Source organism: Seriola lalandi, unplaced genomic scaffold, assembly GCF_002814215.2.
Source record: "Seriola lalandi dorsalis isolate HSWRI2012SDOR001 ecotype SW California unplaced genomic scaffold, Sedor1 jcf7180002054464, whole genome shotgun sequence".
Lineage (NCBI taxonomy): Eukaryota > Metazoa > Chordata > Actinopteri > Carangiformes > Carangidae > Seriola > Seriola lalandi.
Genome location: NW_019525017.1, coordinates 97,139 through 111,884, shown reverse-complemented (window position 1 = coordinate 111,884; position 14,746 = coordinate 97,139). Strand labels below are relative to the sequence as shown.

General features: G+C 42.0%; 2 protein-coding genes across 4 annotated transcripts; one reads left to right on the top strand and one right to left on the bottom strand.

The window, feature by feature from the left end:
* Positions 1-57: 57 nt before the first annotated feature.
* Positions 58-8,716, top strand: eif3c (eukaryotic translation initiation factor 3, subunit C). Of its 2 annotated transcripts, none has more exons than XM_023411251.2 (23): positions 58-215; positions 1,097-1,214; positions 1,301-1,366; positions 1,460-1,649; positions 1,788-1,913; positions 2,211-2,262; positions 2,798-2,922; positions 3,050-3,180; positions 3,424-3,577; positions 3,873-3,976; positions 4,156-4,297; positions 4,568-4,693; positions 5,008-5,101; positions 5,191-5,378; positions 5,595-5,819; positions 5,921-6,112; positions 6,480-6,651; positions 6,746-6,905; positions 7,136-7,201; positions 7,381-7,468; positions 7,646-7,811; positions 8,041-8,082; positions 8,295-8,716. In XM_023411251.2, exons 2-23 carry the CDS (start codon positions 1,117-1,119, stop codon positions 8,372-8,374), a joined length of 2,787 nt encoding a protein of 928 aa, XP_023267019.1. In that variant the 5' UTR covers positions 58-215; positions 1,097-1,116; the 3' UTR covers positions 8,375-8,716. The 2 variants fall into 2 exon arrangements, with proteins under 2 accessions (XP_023267019.1, XP_023267020.1); XM_023411252.2 differs by having other exon boundaries at positions 69-211.
* Positions 8,717-9,151: 435 nt separating this feature from the next.
* prodh2 (proline dehydrogenase 2) lies at positions 9,152-13,900 on the bottom strand. Of its 2 annotated transcripts, none has more exons than XM_023411253.2 (11): positions 13,751-13,900; positions 13,006-13,483; positions 12,528-12,718; positions 12,066-12,192; positions 11,500-11,571; positions 11,316-11,396; positions 11,016-11,159; positions 10,752-10,918; positions 10,371-10,481; positions 9,858-9,946; positions 9,152-9,660 (listed from the first exon to the last, which is right to left on the bottom strand). In XM_023411253.2, the coding sequence occupies exons 2-11, from the start codon at positions 13,231-13,233 to the stop codon at positions 9,491-9,493; spliced, it is 1,380 nt and encodes a 459-aa protein (XP_023267021.1). In that variant the 5' UTR covers positions 13,234-13,483; positions 13,751-13,900; the 3' UTR covers positions 9,152-9,490. The 2 variants fall into 2 exon arrangements, with proteins under 2 accessions (XP_023267021.1, XP_023267022.1); XM_023411254.2 differs by having other exon boundaries at positions 13,756-13,893.
* Positions 13,901-14,746: the final 846 nt, after the last annotated feature.

Below are 14,746 nucleotides of genomic sequence, written 5' to 3'. Positions count from 1 at the left end.
ACATGACCCCGGAGCCTGTGTCCATGGTGAATGTGTAGATCTGCTGTGGACCCTCTCTATGCCTTGTTGATCTACAGCGCACTTCCTTTCCTGACGCAAGTGCCCGGCAAGGCTGTTGCACGCCTTTATTTTGTGGCCGCTGTACAGCAAAACTGGATTTTATAACGACTCAAAGTGGACAGACACACAACGGGATAACTTTTACAAGGACGTAGGTAAGTTTGCCTCAATGTTTGATTAAAGTATATGATAATTATTCGTTTTAGAGACGTGTATTCGCCGGTTGCACATGAGGGGAGGCCCGGCGCTCCTGCTCCGGTGGTGCTAACGTTAGCATAGCAACAACCCCGCGCCACGTTAGTTCGTGTTTTATTTTCAGATATAACTCAGTGGTGGCATGTTAATTAATAGACTACTGTATGTTTTGTATCGCATCGATTATTTTTATAAAACGGGGGAATATCTGTAGCTTGAAATGCATTTGGGTGATCTGTTATATTGTCTGTTGTAGCCGATCCATCTGTCAAAGCTAGATAACGTTTTTCTAAAATGAAGGTTGTTGCATATAGCACGTAGCCTACAGACGTAGGATGCTAACTCAACCAGCAGCCCCGTTTACTTTTGTCTGGAAAAATGCACCTTTCACTGGAAGCATGCCAAACTACACTTTAAAATGTTTACATTGGCTCTCAAAGTCTCGAAAGTGTGCATTACAGTGACGCATCTCAAACAGACATGCATTTATTTTTGGCTAGCCAAACAACATATATCTTGACAACAGTGCAGTGAATTCTGTTTCTCCCCCGTTATACGTGTCGAAACAGCAACAAACTGTTTTGTGATGTCTCACATAGTCTTGTTCCAGTCCTAAATGTTAGTTTCTCCAGTTAGTGTGTGTTGGCAATGGTGTTTAAAAACTCTAATGAGTTTATTCAATGATAAGAAAACGAATCTTTATTTACATCTCATTTATAGTAGTAAGCAAAAAATGCTTCTACAATATCAAATATTCTCATTTCATATTCCATAGATGTCCACAAATCGGCTGTATTTTTGCAAATACCATTTCTCACACATGTGTCTTTTGTCTTTACAGATTGACAGCTTTCTTCAGCAATGTCTCGTTTCTTTGCCACCGGGTCTGACAGTGAGTCAGAGGAGTCCTCATCTGGAAGTGAGATCACCCCCAAAGCACCCGGGACAACTTTCAAGCAGTCAGTGCAGTTTACCATAAATCCCATTATCAGGACTCAAACTGTACTTTTTATACTGATCTTACACATCCATGTTGTTTTCACAGGTCCTTGCTTCTTAGTGATGATGAGGAAGACACTAAGAGAGTGGTGCGCAGCGCCAAAGACAAAAGGTTGGTGCGGTATCTTGTAAGCAGTATACCTTTTAAACTGTACAGATTGTTTTAGCAATTTTTGTTTTAAATGCATTTATTCTTAAACCTCAGATTTGAGGAGTTGACCAACCTCATCAAGACTATCCGCAATGCTATGAAGATTCGTGACATGGCCAAATGTCTGGAGGAGTTTGAGCAGTTATGTCGAGCCTTCCTCAAAAGCAAAAATATAGTGGACAAAGAGGGTGTTCCTGCTTTTTATATCCGCCTTCTGGCCGACCTGGAGGACTATCTGAACCAGGTTTGTAATTTAACACGTTTGTTGCTTTGCTTGTAGCTAAAAAAGAAAAGGATGTTAACCCTGGTTAACGCAGTCTTACATGTGTAATGTTCCACTTTTTCAGTACTTTTGAAATAATTAACATAATTTTCTTTCCAGCTGTGGGAGGACAAAGAGGGCAAGAAGAAGATGAACAAAAACAACGCCAAAGCCCTTAGTACACTGCGTCAGAAGATCCGCAAGTACAACAGAGATTATGAGACAGAAATCGCTGCGTACAAGGAGGTAAATAAGGAAACTTTCCCTCCATGGTTCTATGCTTCAGATCATAGAGAAAGCTTGCTGGATTAGAGCAAAAAGCTAGCTGCTTCAATCTGCAGATCTGCAGAATAGATCCATGTGTTGCCCATTTAACAAGGCACTTAACTCCTCCAGCGAAACTTAAATCGTCAACAGATCACACTGTGGTTGTAATTGGCAGTGTCAAAAATGTAAATGTAACAACTGGGCAATGCTGCAAAAGAGCGTCCTGACTTGTCAACGGTAAGAGAAATTTCTCAACGTCTTCTCTCCGTCTGTTAGAACCCACAGGAGTCTGCAGATGAAGAGGAAGAGAAGGAGCCAGAGGATTCTGGTAAGTTTGCTGTTATGTTTTTTATGTTAAATCACAAGAACTCTATAAAAGCATCCAAGAAATTAAACAAACTGCAAAGTGTTCATGGGTGAAATATGTTTACGTATAGAATAGGTTTGAAGCCTTTCAGAGTCCTGTACCTGTTCCTAGATCATTGGACAAACTACAAAGTCATAAAAGTATATGTCTGTGTCTGTTCTCAGTGCTATTTATGTAAAGATGGGTACAGTTTTGTGAATCAAGATCATATGTGATCTCAAATTGGAGTTTCATTAAATCTACAAATTCAAAAAACAGTTAGATTTACAAAGACTGTAACAGTATTTTGTTTTATCACTTCAAAGAGTCTGTATTTAGTTCTTTATTTACCAACTAAAAAAATAATAATTACTAGTAATCCCATATTTTAATTCCATACTAAACTCTGTTGCAAAACATAAATAATTTTTATACTTGCTGTCAAGATCAGATAGTGGTTATGCTGAATAAGTGCAAGCATCATCTCTATAATTCATCCTAATTTTTGTTCCACAAGGCTCCTCTTCTGACAGTGACGCGGAGGGAGGTGATGATGGCGTATCAGCCAAGTCTTTCTTGAAGAAAAAGCCTGAAGCTGCTCCAGAGGCCAGCAAGTTCCTCAAGTCTGCCAAAGGATCTGGGGTAAGAGGGCGGCATACCATATAAGAATGTACTACAGAGAGAACAATGAGAGAACCTGGTGCTAATTTCTGTGCTGATGAACTCCTGTGTGAGAGGACACCTGTGCTAATGAGTTTTTCTCTGACAGGATGAGTCCTCTTCTAGTGATGAGGATGATGATGATGAAGACTGGGGCTCAGACACGATAGACAGTGGCAGCGAGAGCTCAGATGAAGGGGAAGGAAAGAGCGCTTCCCTGGCTGTGGTCTTCCTCAAGAAGTGAGTCTCCCTCTACACTTTTTTTTTTTTTTTGGTTTCCAACAGAAAAAAAATCAGGGATGAAGCATGCAGTGCTGAATCATTTCCAGTTACTTTTTAGACATTTTAAAGACTAAAAATTTTGATTTAATGGGAATTAAGTGAAGTTGTCAAGTCAAAGAATGGCAAGTAATTGCTTCCTCTCCTACACCAACATGTAACCTTTAAATACCGTACTTCCACTCACTCTGTGTCTGTCCTCAGGACCCAGGAGACTGAGAAGTCCAGCGAAAAGAAGATTCAGAAGAAGAAGAAGCCCAAGAAGAAAGAGCGGCTAGAGGAGGAGGCTGAGGAGGAGGGAGGAGAGGAGGTTGAGGGAGGCTGGGAGAAGGTGAAGGGAGGTGTCCCCCTGGTCAAGGTAAAGAGACAGTGACACAAGCATTTTTCAGATTTACTGCTATCACAATTGCTGCCACTACATCAAGATGGAACAATAGATGGTGCTCATATCCATATTTGTCTTTGCCACAATTTCTTTGTCTCAGGGCAGAAATATTCAGTTAAGGTAAAGACAGTCATGATAAACTGTCATAGACAATTGTACATAATTTAAAAATATCAAGGAGCTGGTATAGAACAGTTAGTCTCAAAGGAAACCACCACATAATATGGATCAACAAATCAATACTTATGTGGTATGTTCATTCTATCAGGAAAAGCCTAAGATGTTTGCCAAAGGCACAGAGATCAACACAACAGTGGTGGTGAAGAAGCTGAGTGAGATCCTGCAAGCCAGAGGCAAAAAGGGCACAGACAGGTAACACTGCATCATGCACTGAAGCTCTTTGCATTCATAATTTAAAAAAAAAAAAACTGGTATTGATAACTATTCTTAATGAAGTTATGGACAATTGAATTCATTATTAGTATTAAAAACAAAAGGTCTGACTAACCAGTGAAAAACAACCAAATTGCTTTTTTTTCTCCCCGTAACAGGGCTGCCCAGATTGAACTGCTCCATGCTCTGGCAGCCATCGCTGCTGAGCATAACTTGGGCCAAGGTATCCTGGTCAAGATTAAGTTCAACATCATTGCTTCCCTGTATGACTACAACCCCAACTTGGCAGCTTTCATGAAGGTAGGAGCGACTGTTTTTCTAAATGTTACAACATGGAAATGCTTGAAAAAATTATTTGCATAAAACAAAATAAAGACCCAGTATGCATATTTATATTTTTGGCCCATTAGAATTTGTTATAATATTTGATGTTATAAATTATCAAATTCTGAACCAGCATAGGAAACCTGTGCTTAAATGCTGCAAAATATGTTTAATTGTCTGTTTAAATGTCTTAGAAGCAGAACTCTAATCCTGGTGAAATTGAATCATTCTGGCTGTTTTCTTTAGGCCGATATGTGGAAGAAGTGCCTGGATTGTATAGATGAGCTGCTGGACATCCTCTTTGAGCACAACAACATCTTCATCGGGGAGAACATTGCAGAGGACAGTGAGAATCTGGCCGTCTCCGAACAGGTATCTCGTCCTTCTTCCCATCTGTTTTTGTTTTTCATTCCTGGTATTTTTGGATGGCAGCTTGTTCTGGTTGCCGGGTAACCCATCCCAAAATGAATCCCTGAAACCGCATCTTTGCATCTGTATTTTTATCATCTGTGTTGTCTACATTATTGTAATTTATGGAAGCATCATCATCTGTATATTTTAACTAACATGGGAATAGTTTACCTCCTGAACAAACTGCATAATATGTGGCTGTTTGTTGAAAGCCCAGATAGAGGATGGCATTGCAAAAAATAAATACTTATATCTTTATTGTGTGCGTCTGTCAGCCATTCAGGGTGCGTGGCTGCGTCTTAACGCTGGTGGAGAGGATGGATGAAGAGTTTACCAAGATCATGCAGAACACTGATCCCCACTCACAAGGTGAGCTATACAAGAAAACAGACTCAAGACAACAGCTCTCAAAAGCTTTTCCTAGTAGCTCATTATTCTGTTCTCTGTTCTTTCTCCAGAATATGTTGACAATCTGAAGGATGAGGGACGGGTTTGTGGCATCATTGACCGGCTGCTGGACTACTTGGAGAACAAGGGCAGCACAGAGGAGATTTGCCGCATCTATCTGCGCAGGATCATGCACACCTACTACAAGTTTGACTACAAGGCCCACCGGCGCAGCCTGGGCATCCAGGGAGAGACCAAGGTGAGAAAAAGCACAGAAGTGATACAGCAGACTTGACAGACATCAATACATCTTCAGTGTGAGAAGGAAAAAAGTTGTAAATGACCCAAATCAAGAAAAAGTCAGCGTAGGGCATCAAGTGGATGTGAATTTGTTAATGTGTCTGGTCTCGAGCTTGTTTGTGAGGTCATTAGTGAGTGCAGTGAGTTGATTCGGGCCTCTCTGTCCGCGGTGTAGTCCGAGCAGGACCAGGAGGAGAGCGAGGGGGAGGACAGCGCTGTGATCATGGACCGTCTCTGCAAGTTCATCTACGCCAAGGATCGCACTGACCGTATCCGTACCTGCGCTATCCTCTGCCACATTTACCACCACGCTCTGCATTCACGCTGGTACCAGGCCCGCGACCTGATGCTGATGAGCCACCTGCAGGACAATATCCAGCACGCTGACCCACCTGTACAGGTAGGCAGACAGACGCAACCCTACACAAGAGGACTTATTTAGTTGCAAGATTAAACCCTAAATGAGAATACTAACCCCCTGTTTGTTTTTGTTTTTCCTAGATCCTTTACAACAGAACCATGGTCCAACTGGGCATCTGCGCTTTTAGGCAGGGCATGATTAAAGATGCCCACAATGCCCTGCTGGATATCCAGTCCTCTGGCCGCGCCAAGGAGCTGCTGGGTCAGGGTCTGCTCATGAGGAACATGCAGGAGAGGAACGCCGAGCAGGAGAAAATTGAAAAGAGAAGACAAGTAAGTCCAACAGAAGCAGTAAAATCATGTCTTCGATCATGTTTAGGTGCGTTTTTCTTATTGTTAACGATTTTTATTTTATCTAATTTTATCGAATAAATTAGCAGATTAAGTTCTGACATTGGATGTGTTTTTAAACTTTAACAAAATTTTTTCAGTATTTTATGTGAAGCAGCTGTAACAAAAAAAACACTTTTAACACAGGTAACAAATGGCTAAGATGATTTGTTATTCTGCCACAACTGTGGACCAGATGAGCTTGATATGAATTCCTGTGTCAGTGAACATCTCAGTGGAGCTACCACTTAAAGACCAGGCTTGATGTGAGATTGTATCCTAACATTGCTGTGACCCCTCCCCCCAAAAGGTGCCATTCCATATGCACATCAACCTGGAGCTGCTGGAGTGTGTGTACCTGGTGTCAGCCATGCTGCTGGAAATCCCCTACATGGCCGCCCATGAGTTTGATGCCCGCCGCAGGATGATCAGCAAGCAGTTCCATCACCAGCTGAGGGTGGGAGAGAGACAGCCACTGCTGGGTACGCAACAATGTCATCTAATTACTCTTTACATCAGGATGTTGAATCAATAGAGAAAAACCAGAGAATAACTGTAGTTGCCTTTGTCCTCCAGGACCCCCAGAGAGCATGAGGGAGCATGTGGTGGCCGCCAGCAAGGCCATGAAGATGGGAGACTGGCGTACCTGCCACTCATTCATCATCAATGAGAAGATGAACAGTAAGGTGTGGGACCTGTTTCCTGAGACGCAGAGAGTACGCGAGATGCTTGTCAGGTGAGAAAAGACCATTATTATCATCCATCTCTAAATGTATCTTCATTCAGTCTTATCAAGTAGCATGGTTTTGTGCTGTGTGGTATTCCCAGTTACTTCTGGTAGCTGTTGTGATGAAGATTGTGTTACAAGTTATGTCTTAATGATCTGAGAACTCAGGACTCAGGATTGTTTACAAATAGAAATTCATTCTGCTGCCCTTTATAACTTCATTATAATGAATTTTACAGGAAGATCCAAGAGGAGTCTCTGAGGACTTATCTGTTCACGTACAGCAGTGTGTACGACTCCATCAGGTAAGATACATTACATTTTTAACAGTGCTAGTGTCGATCAATACTAAACTACTTGAGCTTTCAGCTGAAGCTTCAGTTTGTATCCACCCAAGCTCAACCTCAACATTGTCTCAATGTGAAAGTTTTTATTTTTTAATGGAAAAAACGAGTGTCAATATAATTTTTGTCTGTTCCTCCAGCATGGAGACACTATCTGAGATGTTTGAGTTGGAAATACCCACAGTTCACAGCATCATCAGCAAGATGATCATCAACGAGGAGCTGATGGTGAGTGTCATGGCTTCTCTGTTCTGTGAATTTTAATCAGAATAGATGCAACAGAATATCTCAAATGGGATTTCTGCTGCATCTTTACATGTTCAAAACTAGTTTCCATTTGTGTAATTTAGTTGGTTTTTTTTTCCTAATTAATAACGAATGTTTGTTTTTTTCTCCTCCCAACAGGCATCACTTGACCAGCCCACACAGACTGTTGTGATGCACCGCACAGAGCCCACCTCCCTGCAGAACATGGCTCTGCAGCTCGCTGAGAAACTGGGCGGCTTGGTGGAGAACAACGAGCGCGTCTTCGACCTCAAACAGGGTGTCTACGGAGGCTACTTCAACAGAGGTCAGTTTAGACAACACACTCCACTGAATGCCATTTATACCATACATGTATGTATGTTATATCCACCCTGTAAGTCAATGACCATAAGTCACATTAAAGTACTTCTCCAAAGATATGATTATTACATCTTTTAAATTTCCCTGAACATCTCGTTTGCTCCCTTTGCTTTTATAGGTTGAATAGTGCTTTCTTGGGAAAAAATGGTAACTGGTTGTTGTTTGCATTGCAGATCAAAAAGGTGGCTACCAACAGAAACAGTCCTACCAGAGAGGTATGTTAAGCCACACTGAGGCTGCACAACATCCCACTGATCTGTTTAGTCATTGCTCCTGTTGCTGTAACTTTGAGTCAGATTAAGAATAAGGCAGCTGTTTTTAAATAGTTCCATTTGAAGCTGTAAACCTTGTGAAAGTGTTTTTGTTTTGTCATTTGTTTAGATGCTGCTGTGTCATCTCATTGATAATCATGTTTTCCTCTTCACAGATCAGAAAGGTGGATACCAGCAGAAACAGGGGGGCTACCAGCGAGGCGGCTACAGAAATCAAAACCAAAGCAACTACTGAGCTTGCAAAGTGTGGATTTCAGTCTTGCCACCTGAATTAGTCTTCATTCCATAACAACCACCACCTGGGTTTCTGTGCTTGGCACTTGGCCGTGTGCTGTTCTCCCTCATTTGACTCAAAACTGATCCTGAAATAGCTGAAAGTCATTGCAGCACAAGCCTTTCTCACTGCAACTGCACGGGGTGATATTCCAGTACATGAAGAGTTTTAAGGTTATTGATAATAGAACATTGTACAAAAAGGGCATTGCAGTGTGGCTAGCTTGTGGGAGTGCAGTCAGACGATAGACGCTTCAAGTATTGTTGACTTATACTTAACAAATAAACAATAATAAACAGTGAATTTTGAGTTTTCTTTTTGGCAAAGAGAGCTAGAGTTCAAACAAAGCGACATTACTTTTTAAGGCTGTCAGGCAGAATTTGTGCATGAACTAATACACGGATTTCTAAGTATCAAAAGACGATACCTCTGATAAATCACACTAATGAAGATACAGAACACGCAGAAGAGAATCATCCTGAAATAGATTTTCCATAGCTTTAAAAACCTCACACTAGAAACTCGGGTTTAGATTGTGGACAGTACAGGATCAAGTCATGGTAATATTTCTCAATACTTTAATGAAGATACAAGCTGAAGGAGCTGGTTTTTACTTTTATAGTGATGCGTTTAGTGATACTCAGACACTGAAAAACAGCTTTTATTGTTGTGATGTCTTTGTTATTAAATGGATAACTAATCAAATGTTCAGCTGAGCAGGCAAAAATGAAATAAGTATTCCATACATCTGTGTAGTTTATTACTATAAAAGAGACATTGACAGTTTTCAGTGTACAGCAGCAATATCACATGTATTGAAATGCATTTTTATACAATTTGTCCATCAAACATCAAACCATTGTTTAGAGCTATAGCGTTCATATGGGTTTTTTGGGTATTATAATCACATATCAAGAGACATGTAAGTATACAAGGGTTTAAAACTGTCCTTTTGTTCAAGTGTTCTCATGTGGCTTTTTTATTCTACACGTTTCCTAATTGGCAACATTAGTGTGGGTGTTAACACCAACTCTCACACCACTAGCTTCATGTGTGTCTCCTCTCTGTGCTGGTGGCCTACTTGCTCAGGCGGAGTCTCCGACGGAGCTCTTTCCTCAGTAGGTCCCTCTCTTTGCGGATTCCCTGCAACACAGTGCGATTCTCCTGAGCCCGACGCACCAGGTAGGGCAGCGTGTCCTCCACTGAGCCGTATGGTACTGACTTGTACACAGCGTAACCCTCCTTAGCTGGAGGGAAGAGGAGAGGGACATGAGAGAAAATTTAAAAAAAAAGACTAAACATAATAATCATTAAAGATCATCATGCCCATAGCAGTTTAAACAAGGAGAGGCCGAGTGGCCAGAGCTCCTGTAGTTGAAGGTTTCCAGCTTCAGTCCCAACAGCAGCTGCTTGTCATGTCATGAACTTTATTATAACAGCTCACCAAGAGTGAGGGAAACGTGATCACACATGCCCAGCAGCTGGCCGAAACACACTGCACCTCCATCTTTGTCTATCCCCAACTCTTCCATCCTGAGGACGATGTACACAACAGCTACGTCATAGACAGCAGTGGTACCCGACCCGGGGCTCGAGACCCCCCATTATGGGTCACAAGATAAATTTGAGGGGCCGTGATCGATCTCCACCAATTTCACATCGCTTTTAATGAGATCACTAACAATCAATGAGCAAACACATTTTGTTTTAGGGGGTCACAAGCCATAAAGGTTGGGAACCACTGACACATAGCATCAAGTGACTTTCACATGAAAGTGAGATCATTGTAGGGAGACAAATATTTCATTTTCACACATAACAAAGAGAAAACTGAATTATCGCAGACTTAATATTGTGGCCATGGTACACTGCCTGGAGCGGTACTCTCAGATATCAGTTATCTAATGTCAATGACACCAAGTTGACACCATGTGATTTTCACTTCACGTGGTCTGACCGTTTGGCGGCTCGTCTTACTGACTCCTCGTTGTGAGTGGCGACTATGATCCTGTAGCGCTCGGGTTTCTGGGATATGACTTCCAGCATCACATCCAGAGAGCCGTTATAACTGCACAAACACAAGTGAACAGATGAAATGAGTCAGAGTCAGGCTCACTGATGCATGTGTTTTTCAGTCAGTTTATCACAGGCCTTCATCCGAACACATTAGAAAAGCATCTGAGTTGATTTCAATCCTGATAAAAAAAAAGGTTTTAGTGGAAAAAAAGGTAAAAAATAACAACCCAGACTTTTAGATTCAGTTTATGTAGTTTATGTTTTGTCATTGTCTGTGATGCCTTTGCCAGATTGTAACTAATGGCTGCTTCCTCCTATCCACCTGTCATTGGTGTCCTCCCAGCACTGGTGGATGGGGTCCAGACAACCCTCTTTCTCTGCCAGCTTCCTCTCTTTGTCCATGTAGGCTCCGCGTACCAGCTTGACTCCCAGACAGAAACCCTCGTTCTTGGACAGACACAGAGCATCTAACAGGAGGGACCTGGAGTCCTGAGAGACACAGATGGAGAGGGGAGTATTTGATCATGTTTAAGTCTTATAGTATTCACTGCAGGTAAAATAAATATTATTTGTAAAATAAACTTGCCTTCAGGTAACACTGATATGTGTTCCAAATCCAGGCACCATCTTTGTTAAACTTCTTCATCATCGCCATGGTGACAAGAGAGAGGGCGGGGTTCATGTAGGTGTACTCTGCATCAACCAGGACTCGGACTTTGTTTACACTAGCCTAAGAAAGACAAGTAACAGACACATCAGAGTGCTGACCAGGAGCAAATGAGACACAGTGGTGATGCAAAATGATAATTCATTATTCAAAAATAATATCATTATGATGATGTGCTCCCGTGTCAGACACATTTCCCATGAGCCATCGAAGCTGTACCTCTGCTATTTTGTTGAGTCTCTGCAGACCACAGAGGAAGTGGGCGACTTCACTTTCATCTAAACCGGGGAAACTGATTGGCTGAAAGAGGCAGTTCAAAGGTCATTCAACATCAGAATCCGCCCCCAATGTTGTAAATATATCTGTGTTTATATTGAGTTATTTTGATGGAATGTGGACGCACCTCTCCATCCATGGCTCTCACAACGAGATTCAGGTCATATGGTTGTTTTGCGATCAGGGTTGTGAGTTTCACCTTGATACAATCAGTACAGACTTATCACAATCTATCACTGTAGAAAGAGAGTATATGCTGGGAAATACTGGGGGAGGTTCCCAGCTGTTAACACTGAAGTGTGTATTTTTATCTCTTTTTTTGCCACATGTTTGAACTACATTCTGCAACTGTTTGGCTCAGGTCCAACACACAGTGTATCCCGGTGGCCTTATGGTCAAATGGCCTTGGAAAACTGGGGATTTCACAACTGGTTTTCCTTATAACAAAAACATCAATAGTACTGACAATAAATATCATTGGTATCCGACCAAATTTAAATGTCAAAGCCCCCCTCTACTGAAAATGTAAAGAAATAGCATTTGAAATGAAATTAAAAATGTCTTTTATCCTTTTTTTTTTTTGCATATTTACAGAAAATATGCTATTAGGAGTTCAACTGAAAATGAATATGAAACTAATTTCCCCAGAAACATTATGAATGGTGACTCTGAGCTGGAAAACATTGTCCTCACACACAGCTCCGGGCTGAGCAAGGCTGTGATCTTCAGCTGCATCATGGGGTCTCTGCTCCAGGCGTTGCTGTGGGACATTCGCACACATTCCAGCATGGCCTCCATGTTGTCATCATATCTCTTCTCTCTGGAGGTGATAAACGGTAACATGAGGCTGTGATAGACTTCACATTTAAACATGAAGCTGAGCCGCAATGTGTTAAAGTGGATGAGTATGAGGTTCATGTGCTCTGCTTGAGATATACAGGCAGACAGGAAGTAGCATAGACTGATTTTCAGTTAAGATGTTGAGATGTTCAGTTCAGATGATACATTTTGCACATTTTAACATCATAATACAGACAAGATCTGTGCAGTGGCTGCAGTAAAGTCAAGTGCAGCAATAACTTAAGCAAATGTTTATTCCTCCCCTTCATTTAAAATGAATCCACCTGATAAAAAAGACATGAAGATGAGACATACCCTGTGCTTTCTCCAAGATCCTCCTCGATAGGTACCGCCAGCATGGGCCTCAGCCCCAGCAAGCTCATCTTCTCCATGGACTGAGAGATCTCTCTCTCATTCTCTCCGGCCACAAACTGAGCATATACAGTGGGCCGCAGCAGCAAGGAAAACCCCCTCTTCCCCAGGAAGGTGCGTGCTACAGACATTAGCTGAAAGAAGAAGGGATGAAAAAGTGGAATTTTGATGTTTTTCTCACCGAGAGTCCTGCTTTATTTTGTGCATTACTGAAGTCAGGCAGATGTACAAAGTGTGCAACATTACACTAAAGGATAAACTATCAAACTAAGGAATCAGTTGTAAAGAAACATCACAGTCAGAGCCTTGGCAACATCATTGTAAAAGATAAAGCAAGAGAAGAATAAGTCCCTGCCTCTGTGACTCTTTTTTGCCTTATTTTCCTCCATACGATGATCATGAGTGAAACATTATGTCTCACCTTCCCACAGTGGTTAACCAGCACAGGGAAGGAGCAGAGGCGGAAGATTCCCAGAGCACGGAGCAGCTCACCCAAACTCTTCACCCTGAAGGCACTGGGATCCTCAAAGGCCAGAGTCGCTGAGAGAAGGTCGGACCGCCTGGCAGCCGCCATCCTGGGGGCTGCAGTACCCAGCAGCCTCAGCGACAAGAGGTGAGAGAGTGAGGGGCGCAAGCGCGAGCACATCATCGTCCCTGGAGAAGTGTGTGTATGTGGGTCTTTGTTTATGTTACTAACACAGCTTGCAGTTGGCGCTTGGATGATTTGAAATTTCTGCGTATATCTTCCTTTGTTGTAATTTCAAAGCGTGTGCCCGCTGCTCAGAAGTAGCTGATGTGTGAGTTAAATAGAAATACAATAATCCAGAGTGTCAGAGAGGCATTATCAGAGTCTGAGAGGTCAGCTCAGGAAGAAGTGATGATCCCCCTCATGTCACAACCTGTTGGAAGAGGAGAAGCAAAAGGACGGCAGCAGTGATTATGCAGTTACCAGCCTCGCTGCATGGAGCTGTCAGTGATCTTGACAAGAATGAACAGTGACAACTAGAGTTTGACGTGTAGAAAAAGTAGTTTAAAACAGAGCAAAAACGAAACAGCTTCAAGATCAAGATCAAGTTAAATGAGGTGTCTGTTAGGATACTCCAAAAGTAACCAAGGCATATGAAATTGATCTTAAAATTGCATAAGAAATAAGTCAGCAGACGCACCTTACCCTCCCTCCTGAAAGTGGCACCCAGAAGACCTAAATGATGAAAAGCTAAGCAGGTGCAATTTGAGGGTTTGTAGGTGAACCAGCAAAATTCATAATCTTTTGCGTTACTCGCTGGTTAATGAGTGACTACCTGGAAAAAAAATGAGTAAACATTAAGTTGACCCTTAGCATCAACACACAAGTGAAGCCCCTGAGTTTGCCATCAACTAAACGGGCATTAAAAGCTCATGTTTGACCAATGTTGCTTCTTGCTTTTTCCCCCCTTTTTTGTTGATATCAGAATTTGGCTGTTAATTGAAATCCGAAGCAGAGATTCAGATGGTAGACCCTTCAATAATGGGTCAAATGCAATTATCAGCCTTCACCTCAATGCATGACATCACATAACAGAGAGCTTAGGTAAATTTGAGGGGTTGGGAGGGTGTGGACCCAGCAAAGCAGCAAAGGAGAGGAAATGATTAACCTCCTGCCGCCATCCTCGTCATGTATCTCTGACCCGACAGACAGACAGAAAGTCTTTTAACACCGCTCAAATCTTTGCTATGCTGACACTGCTGACAAACCAAGCATCAAAATACTAATCACAAAATGATGCTGATAGAGGTTGAACTGTCTCTCAGCTTCATGACTGAAGGTTTGGGGGGCGCTTACATCCTCGAGTAATCGTGAACGAATTAAGGTCTGATGCAGTCAAAACAATCCATTAAAGATGTTCTGCTCTGATCTGTTGTAATGCAACGCACTTTGGTAGAGAAATGGACGGTCTTCTTGCTGGTAAAAGGGTTGACTGACTTCAAAATGACTCAAAATATGTTATGTCATCAAGCAGCAGAGATGGGCCGGTGGAAAGAGCGAGGTCAGAGGACGTGTTCGAGACGGGAGATGATTAAATTCATAACACACCAAAGTATGTCTGACATGTTTTGACAATTTTTAGTCAGTATGCTACCCTGCGTTTCTACTGTAAGGAATAATTTTTGCAGTGCACTGT

Bases quoted from the DNA above. Each gene is read 5' to 3' on its own strand.
- prodh2 (XM_023411253.2), bottom strand. From the start codon at position 13,233: ATGATGTGCTCGCGCTTGCGCCCCTCACTCTCTCACCTCTTGTCGCTG. The intron at 12,719-13,005 runs GTGAGACATAAT...TTCTTCTTTCAG, and splicing joins TGGTTAACCACTGTGGGAAG to CTAATGTCTGTAGCACGCAC. The intron at 11,572-12,065 runs GTGAGGACAATG...GATTGTATCAAG, and splicing joins TGCTCAGCCCGGAGCTGTGT to GTGAAACTCACAACCCTGAT.
- eif3c (XM_023411251.2), top strand. From the start codon at position 1,117: ATGTCTCGTTTCTTTGCCACCGGGTCTGACAGTGAGTCAGAGGAGTCC. The intron at 2,263-2,797 runs GTAAGTTTGCTG...TTGTTCCACAAG, and splicing joins GAAGGAGCCAGAGGATTCTG to GCTCCTCTTCTGACAGTGAC. The intron at 5,379-5,594 runs GTGAGAAAAAGC...TCCGCGGTGTAG, and splicing joins GCATCCAGGGAGAGACCAAG to TCCGAGCAGGACCAGGAGGA.